General features: G+C 42.8%; 13 protein-coding genes and 2 non-coding genes across 15 annotated transcripts; 8 read left to right on the top strand and 7 right to left on the bottom strand.

The window, feature by feature from the left end:
• The first annotated feature begins 168 nt into the window (after window positions 1-168).
• TDEL0Ftrna5L lies at window positions 169-299 on the top strand. The gene is made up of 2 exons: window positions 169-207; window positions 255-299. It is a non-coding gene; the product is annotated as a tRNA-Leu (tRNA).
• A 71-nt stretch (window positions 300-370) lies between these two features.
• TDEL0F02780 (uncharacterized protein) lies at window positions 371-1,003 on the bottom strand (the record flags this gene model as incomplete). Its single annotated transcript, XM_003682252.1, has 1 exon — window positions 371-1,003. One exon carries the CDS (start codon window positions 1,001-1,003, stop codon window positions 371-373), a length of 633 nt encoding a protein of 210 aa, XP_003682300.1.
• Window positions 1,004-1,121: 118 nt separating this feature from the next.
• On the top strand, window positions 1,122-1,838 carry RSR1 (Ras family GTPase RSR1; the record flags this gene model as incomplete). Its single annotated transcript, XM_003682251.1, has 1 exon — window positions 1,122-1,838. One exon carries the CDS (start codon window positions 1,122-1,124, stop codon window positions 1,836-1,838), a length of 717 nt encoding a protein of 238 aa, XP_003682299.1.
• A 96-nt stretch (window positions 1,839-1,934) lies between these two features.
• On the bottom strand, window positions 1,935-2,007 carry TDEL0Ftrna4A. Its single transcript has one exon. It is a non-coding gene; the product is annotated as a tRNA-Ala (tRNA).
• Window positions 2,008-2,300: 293 nt separating this feature from the next.
• Window positions 2,301-3,653, bottom strand: OCH1 (initiation-specific alpha-1,6-mannosyltransferase; the record flags this gene model as incomplete). The annotated part of the gene is made up of 1 exon (XM_003682250.1): window positions 2,301-3,653. The coding sequence occupies one exon, from the start codon at window positions 3,651-3,653 to the stop codon at window positions 2,301-2,303; it is 1,353 nt and encodes a 450-aa protein (XP_003682298.1).
• A 295-nt stretch (window positions 3,654-3,948) lies between these two features.
• On the bottom strand, window positions 3,949-4,593 carry PNC1 (nicotinamidase; the record flags this gene model as incomplete). Its single annotated transcript, XM_003682249.1, has 1 exon — window positions 3,949-4,593. The coding sequence occupies one exon, from the start codon at window positions 4,591-4,593 to the stop codon at window positions 3,949-3,951; it is 645 nt and encodes a 214-aa protein (XP_003682297.1).
• A 369-nt stretch (window positions 4,594-4,962) lies between these two features.
• On the top strand, window positions 4,963-5,847 carry TDEL0F02740 (uncharacterized protein; the record flags this gene model as incomplete). Its single annotated transcript, XM_003682248.1, has 1 exon — window positions 4,963-5,847. One exon carries the CDS (start codon window positions 4,963-4,965, stop codon window positions 5,845-5,847), a length of 885 nt encoding a protein of 294 aa, XP_003682296.1.
• Window positions 5,848-5,967: 120 nt separating this feature from the next.
• On the top strand, window positions 5,968-8,298 carry VIR1 (Vir1p; the record flags this gene model as incomplete). The annotated part of the gene is made up of 1 exon (XM_003682247.1): window positions 5,968-8,298. One exon carries the CDS (start codon window positions 5,968-5,970, stop codon window positions 8,296-8,298), a length of 2,331 nt encoding a protein of 776 aa, XP_003682295.1.
• Window positions 8,299-8,564: 266 nt separating this feature from the next.
• On the top strand, window positions 8,565-10,649 carry ENP2 (ribosome biosynthesis protein ENP2; the record flags this gene model as incomplete). The annotated part of the gene is made up of 1 exon (XM_003682246.1): window positions 8,565-10,649. The coding sequence occupies one exon, from the start codon at window positions 8,565-8,567 to the stop codon at window positions 10,647-10,649; it is 2,085 nt and encodes a 694-aa protein (XP_003682294.1).
• Window positions 10,650-10,866: 217 nt separating this feature from the next.
• Window positions 10,867-12,708, top strand: SEC9 (Sec9p; the record flags this gene model as incomplete). Its single annotated transcript, XM_003682245.1, has 1 exon — window positions 10,867-12,708. One exon carries the CDS (start codon window positions 10,867-10,869, stop codon window positions 12,706-12,708), a length of 1,842 nt encoding a protein of 613 aa, XP_003682293.1.
• Window positions 12,709-12,808: 100 nt separating this feature from the next.
• ECL1 (Ecl1p) lies at window positions 12,809-13,270 on the bottom strand (the record flags this gene model as incomplete). Its single annotated transcript, XM_003682244.1, has 1 exon — window positions 12,809-13,270. The coding sequence occupies one exon, from the start codon at window positions 13,268-13,270 to the stop codon at window positions 12,809-12,811; it is 462 nt and encodes a 153-aa protein (XP_003682292.1).
• A 661-nt stretch (window positions 13,271-13,931) lies between these two features.
• MIG1 (transcription factor MIG1) lies at window positions 13,932-14,984 on the bottom strand (the record flags this gene model as incomplete). The annotated part of the gene is made up of 1 exon (XM_003682243.1): window positions 13,932-14,984. The coding sequence occupies one exon, from the start codon at window positions 14,982-14,984 to the stop codon at window positions 13,932-13,934; it is 1,053 nt and encodes a 350-aa protein (XP_003682291.1).
• A 356-nt stretch (window positions 14,985-15,340) lies between these two features.
• HOP2 (Hop2p) lies at window positions 15,341-16,027 on the top strand (the record flags this gene model as incomplete). Its single annotated transcript, XM_003682242.1, has 1 exon — window positions 15,341-16,027. The coding sequence occupies one exon, from the start codon at window positions 15,341-15,343 to the stop codon at window positions 16,025-16,027; it is 687 nt and encodes a 228-aa protein (XP_003682290.1).
• Window positions 16,028-16,203: 176 nt separating this feature from the next.
• TDEL0F02670 (urate oxidase) lies at window positions 16,204-17,127 on the top strand (the record flags this gene model as incomplete). The annotated part of the gene is made up of 1 exon (XM_003682241.1): window positions 16,204-17,127. The coding sequence occupies one exon, from the start codon at window positions 16,204-16,206 to the stop codon at window positions 17,125-17,127; it is 924 nt and encodes a 307-aa protein (XP_003682289.1).
• Window positions 17,128-17,224: 97 nt separating this feature from the next.
• On the bottom strand, window positions 17,225-17,923 carry NAT2 (Nat2p; the record flags this gene model as incomplete). The annotated part of the gene is made up of 1 exon (XM_003682240.1): window positions 17,225-17,923. The coding sequence occupies one exon, from the start codon at window positions 17,921-17,923 to the stop codon at window positions 17,225-17,227; it is 699 nt and encodes a 232-aa protein (XP_003682288.1).
• Between the last annotated feature and the right edge of the window lie 208 nt (window positions 17,924-18,131).

Genomic DNA, 18,131 nt, shown 5'->3' with positions numbered 1-18,131 from the left:
TTTTATTAATCAGTTTCATCACGTCAGTATTTCAATAAGCAACTGGTACCATACATAACTTAAACAGGCGTACTAAGACAGATTGTCTATTCAAGACGAAAACCTATATGATGATATCATATATGTGATATAACTTAAATAGAGGTCAAACATTTTCAACAAATAATTGGTTGTTTGGCCGAGCGGTCTAAGGCGCCTGATTCAAGAATCCTCAGTTCGATTCTTGTGTGTAGCAACACTACGCACCATGGAATTCTCAGGTATCGTAAGATGCAAGAGTTCGAATCTCTTAGCAACCATTATCTTTTTATCTTTTCATCTATTTGCCTATTAAGAAGTTGTTTTAGTGTGATTGAGTTGATTTATGTATTTATTTAACGGCACTGCCGCTTGGTAAGTCTGCGGCGACAATCGGTACTGGCACGCTATTCTCATCGTACACACATAACTGTTCCTGCCTCTCGCTATTCTCCTCGGTGTAGACAACTCTGCCCTCTTGTCCGACACGCAATCTTGAAGAGATGTCCTCCCATTCTTTGGTCTTGATCTTTCTTGTCGTTGGCGCACTCATTTCTTCATCGTTTGACTGTAGAACAATGCTCCTCCCCACGAGACCCATATCAAATTTGGCTGGTGTGCACAACTTGACTTCATCTTTCGACACATCCTCTCCGCAGAGTAACATACCCTCGCTAACTTGACCTCGTAACTTACACTTCTTCATATTATCGACCACGACGACCAACTGATCTTGTAAACGCTCTTGAGGCATATGTTGGCGAAGACCGCTACATATTTGCTTCACAGCACCATTTTGATTCAACTGTACCTGTGATACATATAGTTTATCAGACTCCGGATGTGTGTCGACAAGTTTGGTGAAACCTACCTTCAAATTGAGCAATTGAAAATGGTAGTTTCTCTTCAATTGGACTGCAGCTCCAGATAAATCATTAGAGATTCCAATACGCCTGAATGCGGCTGTTCTAAATGCCCTGTACATTATGCTTTTCACTCTGCTTGAAGCCCTTCGACACGCTGAAATTTATCGAGATAAAGATTTCGGTATCAACAACACTTAAAACCACTTTTAATGTGACAACAGACGAATTTAAAGCGGTATGAGAGATTACAAACTAGTGGTCTTGGGTGCTGGTGGTGTCGGTAAATCCTGCTTGACAGTTCAGTTTGTCCAGGGCGTTTATTTGGACAGTTATGACCCAACCATTGAAGATTCATATAGGAAGACTGTCGAGATTGACAACAAGGTGGCAGATTTGGAAATCTTGGACACTGCGGGTGTAGCCCAATTCACAGCAATGAGAGAGCTATACATCAAGTCTGGTATGGGCTTCCTGTTGGTTTATTCCGTGACAGATCGTCAGTCTTTAGAAGAACTACTGGATTTAAGAGAACAAGTGCTGAGGATCAAGGATATGAACCGTGTTCCAATGGTTCTTGTTGGTAACAAAGCTGATTTGAAGGATGAAAGAGTTATCAGTGTGGAAGAAGGTATTGAAGTTAGTAGCGACTGGGGTAAAGTACCATTTTATGAGACAAGTGCGCTTTTGAGAAGCAATGTTGATGAAGTTTTCATTGATCTTGTAAGACAGATTATTAGAAATGAGCTGGAGAGTGTGACTGCTCCTGAGCTACCCAAGACAATCAAAAATACAGAGAGCGAAGGCCAAAACATAAGAGAGAACCAAACAACTCAGACGGCTACACAAAAGAGACAGGTATCGACTGCTCCGAGTAAGAAGAACGTGAAGCAGACTGTTCCAACTAAAACGAATAAGGACAAAAAGAAAAAGAAGAGATCTTGTGTAATTTTATAAACAGATATAATGGCGTACAGCGGGGAATTCTTATTTAGAGAATGCTTATGGATTATCTGTCAGGTTTAATCTCTAGTTGTTCTAGATTCAAAAAATTGGACGCAACCGGAATCGAACCGATGACCTCTTCCTTGCAAGGGAAGCGCGCTACCAACTGCGCCATGTGCCCATGATACTTTTTGAATTTCAGAGAAATGGATTGCCCCTAAGTCTACAAATTAGCTCATGTGAAAAGTAATAAAGGTATAATAACGATGTTTCGGCGGTTTGAGTAAGTATTTCAGTAGTGTGATTGTTTTATAAGAAGACATGTTTGAATTTAGCTCTCACTACAGTTGTTGCTTTGTTGACGTGTGAATGCTCAAAGCTTCATATGTTAGCTTAAATCGAGAACTTCTAAGTTCTGAATGTGCTATTATGCCAAATAAATATAAAATTAAGCGAAGTAGATATATATGACGACTAATGACCAGCATTGTTATCGGCCTCAGATTTCCAACTACCCTCGAACATATGCTTCACCAGCGCCATTTCATCCTTACTAGACTTGGCTTCCATCTGTTCAACATCTGGTGAAAACGCTGTAATGGGCAGAACCAGAATGTCATCGACCAAAGCTGGTTTAGTCATCAACGAGAAAAATTCCCAAGGAACCACATTGTTGGATTGCAAAGAAGTGGATATTTTTTTGTAGAACTTTCTGGTACTTTTTGGATCTACCTCTTCGCTTGTGGCGTCCAAATTACCATTGAGAAGCGCTACATCTGGGTTATGCGCTATCAAGTTATTGATATATTCAAGCGTGATATCTGAGAAAATTCCTGGCCCTGTCCAGTTCATGATATCCGTACCATCGATGTTTGTGCTCTTCTTGGCTTCCTCATGAGGGTACGTCTCGTTCAAACCGCGCTTGTCTCTATAATTGACGTTATAGTCGTTGACATATGATAGATCTATCAGGCTTTTGGACTGTGATTTGGTGTCAGCAACACTGTAAAGGGTAGTGGCTGTAATATTCAAAATTAATTCTCGCAGAATGGGATGACCGGGCTTAGATTGAATAGTCCATTGGCAAAACTGAATTCTGCGCGCATACCAATCATTCCAATCAGCTCTATCTGGGTCTGCCTCAATACCAATAATAAATCCGGGTTCCTCATCTGGCACTCTTGGGTTCTTGGAGCTTTTAAAAGGAATAGGGCTATTTTCCTTCCTGAGTGTCTTCATTTTGTGTTTATTCAGTGAAGGCCATGAATCAAATGGTTTCAAAGGTATCGTATCCATGTCGGAGTAAATTCCACCTCTTGCAAACAGCAAAAGGTACCGTAAGAAATCAGCTTTCAAGATTGTCGCTGGCATTTCCTTGAAGGCTTTCAGAACAAGCGGGACTTCCGCATACATGTTTTCCAAAAGTGGCTCAATATGATCATCTGGGACTAACGAGTGCTCAAAGGAATCTCCGGCCATTACGGTCCAATCCTCCTGGTATCTCCTAAATGTTGATGGGAAGTCCATCGAGTCGGTGCCTACTTTCCATGTCTGCCAGACTCTTCTTGGAATCCGCGCCTGAGGATCGTAAGGAAATGCAAAAGACAGTTGATCACGAAGATCTTCAATATTTTTAGTTTGCAGACCGCATTTTTTCAGGTTTAAACCGTCGATATGGGATGTAGTGGGCAAATGAGTCTTGTCAGAACGGAAAATACGGTCAAACTTGGAATTCGACACATGCAAAAATATAACTATGTACAAAACCACTACCAGAGTGATCACTTGACTCGTTCTTCTATCCAGTAACGACCTGATCTTGGACATAATTGGTTGCGCAACACACCCTCAGCGAAAAGTCAGAAATTAAATAAGAAGTATCCCTCAAGCAATCTCGCTCCTTTATACTTGCAATTGACCTCCAGCCAAGAATGGATTGGCTAGATGGGTTGGCTATTCCTGGCCATTCTCGTCAGTCACCAAACCGCGTTTCCGTCTTCAAATCCAGTAAGAAATGAAGGCCTAGAACATCCGTCATACAATACGTATCGCCATAGTAACGCCCCATTCGACTTTTTTCAATACAGAAACTATTTAGCAGCTGCTAGCGACTATGTAGTACTTAGATGAGTTGCACGTTATTCTCCTTGAGTTCTTTCTCAAGAGCTTTCATAGATTCTGGGTCACTGTGAATAGCCCTTGTATAGTCCTTGAGAATATAAGTGTTGTAGCCACGCTTGGCAGCTGAAAGTGCTGTATGCTTGACGCAGAAATCTAAGGCTAGCCCAACGACGTAGACGTCGGTAATATGGTGACTGTCGAGGTAATTGTTGAGCTCTGTGCGGTGATAGTTCCAAATATCACTGAAAGCCGAATAGTATTCACGGTCTGAGAGATAGCCCTTGTCGACGATACGGCAACCTAGCTTCTTTTGCTCATCTGCGATAGCATCGGCAAGCTGGGCCCCATGAGTCTGCTGAACGCAGTGGACAGGCCATAGAGTTCCCTCCTGGGTTGCATTGTCGTCTGGAATCACCGAATGGTAAGTAATTGGAGAGAAATCCGGTTTCTTGTGGGTTCTAGCAAACGAAATGTGGTCCGATGTGTGCCAATCTCTTGTGAGAATAATACGGTGCCACTTGCGGTTAGGGTCCTCCATCAATTTGATCACCGGCTGAATAATTTCATCGCCGTGTGGGACAGCGAGGGATCCACCTGGAAGGAAATCATTTTGAATGTCAACTACAATTAATGCTGATACTGACATGGTTGGTATAGTTTACTGCTTCCAGTATACATCTTCTAAAATTTGAGGTCCTCGTTGCGCTTTATATAGTGCATCATTTCTTCCTTTTGCTCGTTCAATCTCAACATGAGTCTCGCGCTTCTAGCTCCTAGCTCTAAGCACATTTTTAAATTTCCCCTTAGTGGCTGCAAAGTCACTTGGGGAATTTATTTGGGAAAGGGGAGATAGTGGGACCATTTCTGGTTCATACTCTGGTTGATATGCTGGTTGCATTACTTTGTTGGTGAATCTGGGGAAATTCTTCTCCAAGTCTATCGTGCGCGTCAGAGCTTGATAAACTGGCACAAAAAATATTCATTATGGAAGGGCCGACATAGAAGTGATAAGGACATGCCAGCATGCTGGAAGCCGACAGTAGTGGTCCTGTTGGCCCTGGTAATTTTCCAAGTTGTTCTAGGAGATTTCTCGGGGATTCCTTCTAACCAGCATCCGCCTAATCCACTTGTCAATTCAAAAGATGGCATAGAATATTCGGATCTCTCGATTGCATTGATCAATGATCTAATTTTGATAGCTCAGATATTTGTCACATGTGTTCCTACTGGGGCATTGGCTCCTATGGCTCCCAATTTCGTTAGGATTTCCTGCATGTTCAACCTTTTGAGTGCACTTTCACTGCTGTCCCTGAGCATCCTGATCGGTTGGGATAGGCTTGATGAGAGTCGGATGTTTAAAGTTCAAGTTCGCAGAGCGTTTGAGAGATGGGCTCAAGGTCATACCCGTATATCTGAGCGTGGTTTTATATTTGATGAGACTGCAGCGAACCAGGTGAGACAGTTTTGTAATTGGCTAGATTTGCATTTCGATATGTATGTGAAACCTGGTACACAGCGACTGTTATGTGCAGCGTTTGGGATGGGGCGAGCCACTGTGTTTCAACACCGTGGTTTCAGTCACGAAGTCTGTGTTACTAAGGAGGGTCTTAGACGGTTGGGAGAGAACCGACTCTCGAGGCTTCCTCTTGAAACACTCAAGAAAGTAGCCAAGTACCTGGTTCGTGGGGGATTGCTTAAAATGGCGAATAATCCGCCATTGTTCCTCGCAAATGCTGTTCAGACTTACGGTGCTTTTACTGGGGAAGTGCAGCAGAGAACTCACCAGATGGTTACAATCATGAACCAGGAAAACTGGGATGGTCGAGCTCTGGGATTCACCATCGAGGAAGGTCAGAATCTGCTCTTGACTTTTAAATACAGCGTTAATAAATTGTCATAGATCTCAAAAGAGCGGCTATTTGCATCAAATTTGTTTCAAGTTGATACAAAGAAAAGGTATATAAAGGTCGATAGCTTCTTGGCAGTCGCACATTCCGTTTGTTTAAAGGGCTTTATACAAATGACTGATTTTAATGAGGATCTTGTAGAATCTCTGGTGCGAGCTCTGAGGCGGATTAGTGATGGCAGTGGCAGTATCAATAAACTGGTTTTTAAATGCTTAGAAGCTCTCAAATTGCTGCCTCTTGGAGAGCTGGAAGGTCGAGTGAATAAGGAGGATTTGACTGGTATCGATATCTTTACACCGATTATACAATGCGTGGAGCTGGAGAACCGATGGGATGTTGTTGCCATTTATTTGGCATACTTCTCAATCCACAGAGGGTTTCACCCTCTGGTGACTAATTCTATCACATCTTGGCACCATTTGCTTCCTACAGAAGAAACCCTTGCGCTCGAGGACGCATATAGACCAGGCTTTCTAACAGTATTATCGTGGGTAGATACGATGAGCTCAGTGGGACCAGAAATACTCAAATACGCAAACTTACAGCTGCGTCCCGTACTGGTAATCTCGTGGATTCCACAATGGCTATCCTTCTTAGAGAGAGGGTCGATGAATCTGACAGAAGTCTCTTTATTTGACGAATCGATATTGGATTTCTACATTGTCACAGATTGTGTCGCATTTGTTGAACAACACGTACTTAATCATGTGGAAGGCCCTTTATCATATCATGTCTACAACATTTGCAAACGAATGACACGGTTTCAGGGATTGATCCCACAGAGTTCTTTCGTTGAAGCACTTCAACTCATTTCACCAATAGCGGCAGAAAAAGAAGATTTGTCCTTTGATCTCCAAGTTCTCATGGAAGTTGTTGACCATCCCGAGGTTAACTTATCAGAGGCTACGCACCTGTGCTTACTTGTGTCGCTGGCGATGAAGAGGATCCGCAAAACTCCCTGGCATACACTGCACACTACACTGGGATCACTAGGTAGCGTTCAAAGTCTTCCTGCATTGATCAACATGGCCCAGTATTTATTAGGGAAATTTTTGATCAACTCAAATAATATACTTTGGCTGATCGATAAGAATTCGCAACTCAATTCAAAATCTGATGATGCTAAATGGTACCACTCAAAACAATCCGATTTTCAGCTTCCTCATTGGTTTGAAACATCTATTATTCCGCCAATGCCTCCAATTGCTAAATCAAGCTTCGCCTTCAATGACAGCAAATTTGATTCAAAGAATGACACAATTAGCATTGTGATGATCACCCAATTGCTGCTTGAATCGCTAAACGGAATTATTATTACCAGCACCGATTTATTAAAGCAATACCGCTTGTTTGGAATAGATCCACTGCGTATTGATACCAAAGTCATGGCAGCTGATTCCAGCGTCAGCCATAAGATAATGCAAAATTATTTGGAATTGTATTACATTCCAATAATAACGGCTTTATTACTATCAGAGCAGCTCGCTGCCACGCAGAACAAAATTTTGGGAGACACTCAAGCAAGAATTTGGAGTCGTCTATTACAATGCAACTCCAGGAAACTTTACACAGAAGTCATACAGACACACGGGAACGTCGGGTTGTTTTATTTGATTCGATTCGTAACCAGAGTTTCTTTCGATGACCTGACATTGCAAAGAATATGTATCCAAATGATGAGCCACATATTCTTCCATGATACCGAGAATTCGACAAAAGTACTTCTAACTGAAAACGTACTCACTAAACAGGCCCTTTATGAATATATCAAAATGTGGAACGATGGTACGGACGTGTACCAACGTTTCTTCATCGATGTTTTTGACTGCGAGCAACCGATGACTCAAAATAGTTCCATGACCATTGATGATATGATCCAGTTGTTGCCGGAAAGGGATGAGATTATCCAACAGAAAGAGATTGAGAGGAAGAGGCGGAGAACATCTACCGAGAAGCACTCTCCCAGAAGAGATCCAATGAAAGCTACTCCAGCCCAACCAAAGAAATATAATGCGTATTCTGCAACACCTTTTATTCCAGCAACCAAACCTGCTCGTACACTGGCGTCTAATGTCAACGTACAGACAAATTACGAGCAACCTGTCGGCGCCCACACCTGGAACTCGAGCGACACAAACCTCCCAGTGGTTAGCGACGATATGTCTTTCACGGATCAATTAAGTTCTAATTTTGACTTGTCACCTTTCAATCCACACTCGCTTAATGGAATTCCGAAGACTCCCAACATGACCACGTCTACTCTGTTTAGCAGTCCCTGGGATACCTCACCAGATCTTCAATCGACTCCGAACCTCTCTAAGATCGTCAGCACTGGTAAAAATTATATCCTTGGTGGGCACAGCCGAATCAAGAACAACAGTAGAGCCCAGTCAATTCACATTGATAGCTTTGAACACCCAGATCATAGCTCATTGGGTAACTAAAATAAAATTTTTAGGATTGCAAGACCTAGTTAGTACCCTTGAGCATAAGAATCGTTGAAATGGCTAAACCTTTGATCACCCGTTTATCAGCCACCTGTTAGATGCATTTCAGTATCTCTGAAGCTTATAATCTTATGTATTTTCAGCTGGGTAACTAAGCGATAGAAAAATTTTAAGACCGAAGCTCATCTCATCTCATCTCATCTCAAAAGTAGATCAGGCTAGAGTCACTTAATAGAAGCTGTTGAAGCAGTATAGAGGAAACCATGGTGTTAAAATCTACTTCAGCGAGTGATATCTCGGTTTACCAAGTTTCAGGTACAAATGTTGCGAGATCGCTGCCAGATTGGATAGCGAAGAAGCGTAGAAGAAATCTGAAAAATGACTTAGAGTACCAGAACCGTGTGGAACTGATCCAGGATTTTGAGTTCAGTGAAGCTTCAAACAAGATTAAGATATCTCCTGATGGGGAATCCGCTATGGCAACAGGTACTTACAAGCCGCAGATTCACGTTTATGATTTCGCCAATCTCTCATTAAAGTTTGAGAGACACACAGATTCAGAGAATGTCGATTTTTTGATACTCTCAGATGACTGGACCAAGAGTGTGCATCTACAAAATGATAGGAGTATACAGTTCCAAAATAAAGGTGGTTTGCATTATACAACACGTATTCCCAAATTTGGAAGAAGTTTGGCTTATAACAAGATAAATTGTGACTTATATGTTGGGGCTAGCGGTGATGAGTTATACAGGTTAAATTTAGAGCAAGGAAGATTTTTGAATCCTTTCAAGCTTGACACAGAGGGAGTAAATCATGTATCTACAAACGATACAAATGGGTTGATAGCTGTTGGTCTCGAAGAAAACGTCGTTGAGTTTTGGGATCCGAGGGCGCGTTCTCGTGTATCAAAACTTCATCTGGAAAATCAGTTCGACAGTTCACCTTTCCAGGTTACGGCGACATCCTTCCGTGATGATGGTTTGAATTTTGCATGCGGTACTTCAAGCGGTTACTCATACTTGTATGATTTACGATCACAAGAACCTTCTATTGTTAAAGATCAAGGTTATGGTTATGAAATAAAGAAAATAATCTGGCTGGATAATGTCGGGACAGAGAACAAGATCTTAACCTGTGACAAGAGAATCGCTAAGATTTGGGATAGAATCGATGGGAAAGCTTACGCCTCGATGGAGCCAAATGTCGACATCAACGACATCGAGCATATCCCTGGTACAGGTATGTTTTTCACTGCCAATGAAGGTATACCGATGCACACATATTATATACCCAATTTGGGCCCATCTCCACGTTGGTGCTCATTCTTGGACTCGATCACAGAAGAACTTGAAGAGAAGCCGAGCGACTCCGTTTACTCCAACTACAGGTTTATCACGAAGGATGATGTCAAGAAGTTGAACTTGGCGCACTTAGTGGGTTCCAACGTTCTCAGAGCTTATATGCATGGTTATTTCATTAACACGGAGCTTTACGATAAGGTGTCGTTGATCGCCAATCCAAACGCCTACCAGGATGAAAGAGAGCGTGAAATCAGACGCAAAATCGAAAAGGAGAGGGAGTCCAGAATCAGAACGTCCGGTGCCGTTAAGAAAGCCAGCATCAAGATCAACAGATCTCTGGCGGACAAGATCTCGCAGAAGCGTGGTGACTCTGCTGCTGAGAAGGTTCTTACTGATGACCGTTTCAAGGAGATGTTCGAGGACGAAGATTTCCAAGTTGATGAAGATGCATATGATTACAAACAATTGAATCCAGTGAAATCCGCAAAGGAAACCGACGAAGGTGCCGCTAAGCGTATCAGAGCTCTAACTGCAGCAGAGGAATCTGATGAGGAGAGAATAGCTATGAGAGAAAACCGCGGTCAACAGTCATCTAGCGAGGACGAGAGCAGTGATGAAGAAGATGAAGAAGAGAAACAGGCATTGACCAAGAAGGATGAAAAGAGGATACAAAGACAATTAAAGGCCATCGAACGTAAGAAGAAAGAGAGAAATGCAGCAGACAAATTCATGAATGAGATGCATGTAGGCGCAACCGACACAGATGACCTCGATGTCAAGAAAGTTACCTTCGATGAACAAGTACGTGAAATGGAAGGAAAGGAGAAAGAAAAGAGACCAGATGATTCGATCATACACCGTACCCATTTTGGTGAAGCTGAACTAACGTTCGTACCCAGCAAGGGCAAACCAAAGCAGCGCAAACCAAGAAGATCTGATAGTGATGATGAAGATGAGCAAGAAGGTCGCGAAGACAGGGGTAGAACAAAGCCAAGATTCGATGGCAGAAGACGTGCCAGTAAGAATGTCTTCCGTGGTATGTGAATGAGGCATAGAATGCTCATTGATCGAATAATAAATATTAGCATTGTAAGTTTAAATACATTAAAGACCTTCGAGTCAAATACTGTCTTACGAATTTAGTACTTAAGTTCGTTAGAAATAAACTGACTTTTGAGGGAAGTTGAAGCACTGGCACCCATCTAAAAAGCTACACTTCTGATCTCATTGGGATTTTGTAGAGGTTCTCTACCGTTCAGTCATGGGTATCAAAAAGTTCTTTAAGATCAAACCTCCTGAAGAGGATACTGTTGAGCAGAATAGAGAGACTCTAAATGAACTCGGTATTACGACCAAGAATCCACAAAAGAAGAAGAAGGAGAAGTTTGCAGCATATGGAAACTTTGCCAGAGACAAGGCAGAAGATAGGGTATATGCTCCACCGGGGTACGAGAACTACGGGAAGTCTCAGGATGAAGAAGATTTGAACAAATCGTCTTTAGATGGCGACACAGGTGGAGAAAACCCATCATCGGCCGATCCCTATGGTGTTCCTAGTGGTGGTGCAGATCCGTATGCGGTTAATCCAAACGCGGGCTACCAGAGTGATCCCTATGCCAGTTTTCAGCACAGTAGTATGTACAACAAGGGACAACAGTACAACAATGGATACAATAGCGGATTCGATGGGCTGAATAATTACAACAATAGTGCCGAGCCCAAGAACTACGGGAATGCATACTCAAACGGAACTGGTAGTCCTTATGGCACGGCTAGTCGACAAGCGTACAATCGCAGTGGTTCGGTTCCCCAACAATCTACCCCAGACGTCGGATCCAATCCTTACAGTTTGAGCAACAGTAGCGGTTCGGTACCTCAGCAAACCAATCCTTACAGTTCGAATAATCACAGTGGATCCGTACCTCAGCATTCTACAACAGGCTCCAATCCTTATGCTGCCATTAACTCGGACTCGTATGCAGGCAGTAATACGAATGCCAATCCATACACAAGGCAGAGAAGTACGGCGAAAGCACCAGCACGAAACCGCCTGGCACCTGTAGCATCGACTGCTGGAACCGTCGATCTGAACAAAAGCCCTCTAGATAATGATGATTTAAACGAGGAGCCACGAGCCGGTGAGTTTGATTTCGAAGAAGGCAATGCAGCCATCAGAAATACAGTAGGCGTCGAAGAACTGGATTTGAATGCGACGATGAATAATGAGGACCAAGGCGATGACCTAAATGCTCCATACGGAGGTGAGCAGCAGCAACAGGCTTACCAACCAGAACCTCAATGGCAGATTGAAGAAGAGGAACAGCAACAGCATTATGGCGCCTCCAACAATAGAGATTTCAGAACCTTCGAAGATATCCAAAGGGAGGAAGAAGCACGTCAGCAACAGGAAGAAGATGAAGCCGTGGATGAAATTAAGCAAGATATTCGTTTCACCAAACAAAGCTCTATGGCATCGACTCGTAACACTTTGAAGATGGCACAAGAAGCTGAGATGTCAGGTATGAACTCCTTGGGTCTCCTGGGGCATCAAAGTGAAAAATTGAACAACGTTGAGAGGAATTTGGATTTACTGAAAGTGCAAAACAAGATTGCCGATGATAAAGTGGCAGAGTTAAAGAAACTAAACCGTAATATCTTGGCAGTCCACGTCTCTAACCCATTTAACTCCAGAAGGAGACAGAGAGAACGCGAAGAAAAGATCAAGAATCGTAAGATCGAGGAAAAATTGATGCAAGAGCACACTAGTCAACAACTGTCCAACTCCACACAACGTATTGAAGGTGCGATGAGAGGTAACAGCGAAACTGGAGCTGTACGCGAGAGATATCAAAGGCAACAAATCCTAGATCGTGCTAAGAAATACCAATTTGAAAATGACGAGGAAGACGACATGATGGAAGTCGAGATAGATAGAAACCTTGATCAAATTCAACAGATTAGTGGTCGTTTAAAGAAACTGGCTGTAGCAACAGGTGAAGAATTAAATTCACAACAAAAGCGGGTTAACAATATCGAGGACAGTACAGACGATCTAGACATCAAGATTCATTTAAACACTACCAGGTTATCAGGGATAAGGTAAAAATAAAAGCTAAATAGATTAAATTCTGAAGAATATGCTAATTGTCGTTAAAAAATGTAAATGCTAATGCTCGTATGTATATGTCTTTTTATGTGGTCGTTCATTGTCTTTGATTTAGCCAAAGTTTATAGTTGTTCTCGGCAATGTGGTCGAAATACATCTCACTTCTAGACGGCGAAGTTTGCTGGTAAATCGATGATCGAGGGATAGCAATCGTATTGGCAGATTCCATGTTCATGAGGCAGTAGATACTAGCATCATCATCAGCATCATTTTCACCTATACCATTGGCAGTCTTGAAATCCATCGGCAGCAACAAAGGCGAAGTAATTAAAGAATCTTCTTCTTCCAAAGTACCAGAATTCTCTCGCACATCTAGAGATTCCAAAGAAGCATGTATCGAGTGTTTATCCTTCAATTGACAGCTTTCGGAGCAGTATAATTGACGATCACCATTACAATCGTGTTTCTTATTCTTGCATGCCAATTTCTGTTTAGTGTTAGGAGACTGTTGTAGAATCAATTGATCACACACTATGCAATAATCGTTAAACGCAGTCATCCTTGATCCTTCTCCCTATGCAAAAGGCTTTGTATTAAGGAAAAACACAATCACTTATATATATTATCAACAACTCGAAAAACGAACAAGCCATGTGTACTAATTGATAAGGGCTCTGATCGACATGTGTTTATATATATTTTCGCTACGCACCCACATGTTTAACCCAGAAGTCACCCACCCGCAACTTTAGTGACTAAAAATGACTGACTTAGCTAGAACTTGGCAGAACTTGGTCGAAATGATAGACAAAGCTGGAAATAAACCACAATTGCGGCACAATAAGCGCACCCATCGCGAATTGACCATATCGAACGGCTAGAATAAGCCTCACCGTTAACTAAATGGCGCCCGTACTGTAAAAAACTGAAAAATTTTCAGTAATTTCTGCACCTCTATGGGCATGGGCACCCAACAATAGGATTGCCCGATGACCTAACGCATCAGCACCTTGCTGGTGAGCATGTAAAACGCACATGGGTAGCATTCTTTAACCTACCTTGAGAGCTTTCTTGCTGCGCCGTGGCTCGAACAGGCCTCCCGAGGCAATTACTCACTATACGAGGTGAGCTGAGCAGGGATAGTCGAGAATGTAGGCCCCACAATGGTCATGTGGCCGTGTAGTCGTGAACCAGTTGAACGTAGATCGTATCGTTTATTGCTAGCCTGTTGGGAACTGGAGAGGCAAACTCCGTATGGGTGGTAGTGAATTCTCACTTTCGCGGGTGGAATGGGGTAGCGGGGACATCAATGGTGATGTAGGTGCCGTTACTGCGGGTGTCAGTGATGTGCGGGTTGTAGCCTGTCTTTCTTGCTGTATTGCTAGTAGTTTATCATTGAGCTCTTGTGGGAAGTTTGCTGTAGTAGTCATTGGCGGCGGGACTAACGGTTGCATGCCTATTATGTTGTGTAAGCTTGTTGAGCTCGTAGTTCTGCTTAAGCTCGAAGTGGGAGTAGTTGTCTTTGACTTCTTACGTGCCTGTTCTTCGTAGTGGTCGTCATCTTGGGAGTGGGGTTCTTCTAAGCCGTCGTCTTCGTCGTAGTCGGAGTCCGAGTCTGAGTTTTGACCGCTGCTGATCCCAAAGGATGTGCTTTGTGCGTTGAGTAGATTGTTCAACGATAATGCCGACTTAGGCCGCTTCATTCCCTTGTGCATAGCGCCGTGGTTTACTAAGTGGAAATCTGTCAATGAGGCAGGTCGCGGTAGTACGATATGTCTGCCCTGGGTGCCCCTACTAGTCTCTGGAGTATCCATATAACCTGTAGCTGGAGTCATTGCCTGTAAAGGCGATAGTGCGCTGAGACGAGTTCTGCTATTGCTGGTTGAAATGGGTGGTGAAACCACTGTTCCTGTCTGAGGCGGCGATGGTGATGGTGTATCGCCTATTTCGAAAGATGCAAACGATTTCCCTGGCTCTTCAACTGGGATTTTCTTCTTACGCCCTCTCTTAGCTCGCGGATGTGGATTTGTATGGATTCTACGATGTCTGGTTAGTTCATCGCTACGACTAAACCGTTTCGCACAGCCTGGGAAATCACAGGCGTGTGGTTTTTCACCCGTGTGGGTTCTTAAATGCCTAGTTTGGTGTTCTAACCGACGGAATGCTCGCTGGCATATAGGACATACATGCGGTCTGGGCGCGTCTTTACCGGAATTTCTAGTTTTTTTGGGCTCTGTATTAGCACTGGCCACTTGGCTAGCTTCCTCAGCCATTGGATTCAAAGCAGTAGCTCAATAGATGGCTTTTAAACCTCTCTTTAGCTATCCGATCTCGCATTCTTCGAAGTCTTCGAGACCCCCAGGCTCTTAACCAATTTTTCAGAGCCCGTCACTGGGAACGACCGCTATCAACAGATCTCATCGTAATAACAAAGCCATAAGCCTTATAGCGAGCCGTTGAGAGTCCAGGTGAGCGCTGATAGTATACTATGAGTAGTGGTTGATCCATTGATAAAGTTTTCTGGGGCTCTTACGCTTTAATATGTCCGGGTAACGAGTTCCCCATATATAAGGCGAGGACCCTGGGCGGCTAAATTTACGCCTCGATTGTTTACTTTACAAAGAACAAGATGCCGCCAAAGAAAGCTGCCAAGCAAGTACAGGCACGGGGATCTGAAGCCGAAGATCTGATTGAAGAGTACCTGGTGTCTCAGTATAAGCCATTTGCGATCAACGACATTGTACAGAACCTGCACAACAAAGTGGCGAAAACAGCAGCGGTTAAGGCTTTGGAGAGTCTTGCAAGTGCTGGTAGGATTACTACAAAGAGTTTTGGCAAGATTGTGATCTACGCATGTAATGAGAAGGAGTTGGAGTTGCCCGACGGTGTTCAGGAGTCGGAGTATAGACCAGAAACGCTTGCTCAGTGGAGGAATGAGCTGGCAGAAGTTGAAAAGGATAATTTACAGGCCCAAGAGGTTTGGCAGAAAGTGGCGAGAGAACCTACAAATGAAGAATTGCCCCGGTTGATCAAGCAAAATTGTCAGACTGCACAACAATTGCGTGATAAGTTAAGCGAGCTGCAAACAAATTGGGAACCACAAGATGAAGTAGTTGTGGAACGATTGATGGCAGTAGAAGCGCAGGTTGATAAACAATTGAAGTTGAGAGCGCGATTGGTTAAGAATTTACTCGCGTTGATTAAAGATAGCGTTAGACCTTCGAATATGGCCGAGTTTCTAGTAAGTACGGTGGAACTACCTGGATTCGCTGCATGCAGTAATACTAACTCATTGATAGGAAGATATCGGTTTTGAAGAAGTGCATTGATAGCGATGTTTATCACGGGACACGTCTGATGGGCATGTCCGAGCTTCGACAATAAGATAAGTAAGTCCCTAACAACCAGATTGACCATTCCTATAAAGATGGACCGCTCGAAACTAGTTACAACGATTTCGATCTCTAAAATGGCATCGAACATCGAACAACAATGGCATACTCATATCTCACTGATAGCACTTACGGTAAAGACAATGTTAAGTTTTTAAAAGTTAAGAAGGATAAATCGAACCCAAAGAAGCATGAAATCATGGAAGCTACCGTCAAGGTGCTCCTAAAGGGTGATTTTGACGTCTCATACACTGAGGCAGACAATTCTCCAATTGTCCCCACTGACACTGTCAAGAACACGATCCTTATTTTGGCCAGACAATACGATACTTGGCCAACGGAAAAATTCGCTGCTAAGTTGGCGCTCCACTTCACTGAGAAATATGGTCATGTTTCTGGTGTTACCGTGCAAATTTATCAGGACCGTTGGGTTAAGTATGATGTCGACAACAAGGAGAGTTTACACTCTTTTATTCATCAAGGCCCAGAGAAGAAAGTCACTTTCTTGGATTATGACAAGAAAAATGGTCCCGGTCAATACTTCTTGACTACAAACATCAAGGATTTGACTGTCTTGAAATCGACAAATTCCATGTTTTACGGTTACAATAAATGTGATTACACGACTTTGAAACCCACCACTGATCGTGTTTTGTCCACCGATATTTTTGCTTTATGGGAATGGAGCTGTTCCAAATTGGGCTGCTTGAAATCTATCGCTGACGGTCAGAAGGATTCCATCTTTGATTCTGTGTACAATACTGCTCGTGATGTCACTTTAGACATCTTCGCTAAGGAGAATTCTCCCTCTGTCCAGGCAACTATGTTCAACATGGCTACTGCTATTTTGCAAAAAGCTCCTCAAGTCGACTATGTTACTTACGAGCTGCCAAACAAACATTACTTCTTGTTTGACCTCAAGTGGTTCAAAGGGTTGGATAACGATAATGAGCTATTTTATCCATCTCCACACCCTAACGGACTGATCAAATGTAGAGTTGGTCGTAACCAATCAAAACTTTAAGCGATCAAATACTATGCAGGCAGGTGTTTATTTTATAGATCTCAGAAGTTTATCAACAGGCTATTTATGCCATTTCTTATTTACATGCACATTCATGCTACATTAACCCATTGAACCATTTCTGACCTTTGGTATACTTTTGCTTCGAAAGCTTTGGATCAGCTTGATTCATCTTGATGAAATCGCCTGGTTTACCAGATTTGTACCGTACTTTAGCGTCATGAGCCAGTGTCTTTAACATCCCAGGTTTACCAATGTTGAAACCCCATCTTTGCAAAATCCTGACGGTTGCAGGTGTGATTGCTGCAGTCAGCGGCAATCTGACCACGATTAAACTCTTGTGAATACCATATGCAATTAGAAATTCAGCTAGTAAAGTGCTTTGCTTGAATTTTTCCCACCATGACAGGTGATCCAATTCTCCGCTAAGCTTTCTCTCCTCATCTCGGGCCAATTTCTCTCTCACCTGCTTAATAACTTCCTCTTCTTCAATACCATATCCAAAGACCCGTTTGGCACTATTCAGGTAAACTCTCATCTTTTCTTCACCAAGCGAGTGAACCATTAGAAAGCATAAAGGTAAGTCCAATGCGGTCAATGCAAGGTAGACCCCCAGGGCAGAATAACCATATAACTGGATCAATCCTTTAATGCCCTTAGGTTTTACAGTAGCCTGTGTGGAATTGAATCGGCATTTGAAGAGGCTGCTCTTTAATACGTTCGATTGAGCTTGAAATAGAGGACGATTCAGCCTGCCGGGCAGCCATCTTAAGACAGAGAGTTTTGAAGCAAACATCGGGGATCCAAAAGATTGGGGTAGGGACTGATATGTTTTGTTGATCAACTAGAAGCTATATAATAGCTTAACTTGAAGGTTTAACGATGAAAAAAATCCGGGTAGTGTAAAATATGTAATTATGAGCTGTACTTACTAAATAATAAATTAGATATCATAGTTCAACGTATCCAGGTTCTTGATTTGGGATTGTACTGTATGCTGAATT

This window comes from Torulaspora delbrueckii, chromosome 6 (genome assembly GCF_000243375.1).
Source record: "Torulaspora delbrueckii CBS 1146 chromosome 6, complete genome".
Lineage (NCBI taxonomy): Eukaryota > Fungi > Ascomycota > Saccharomycetes > Saccharomycetales > Saccharomycetaceae > Torulaspora > Torulaspora delbrueckii.
Note: the sequence above shows the minus strand (reverse complement) of the source record. Positions and strands in the feature narration are given on the sequence as shown.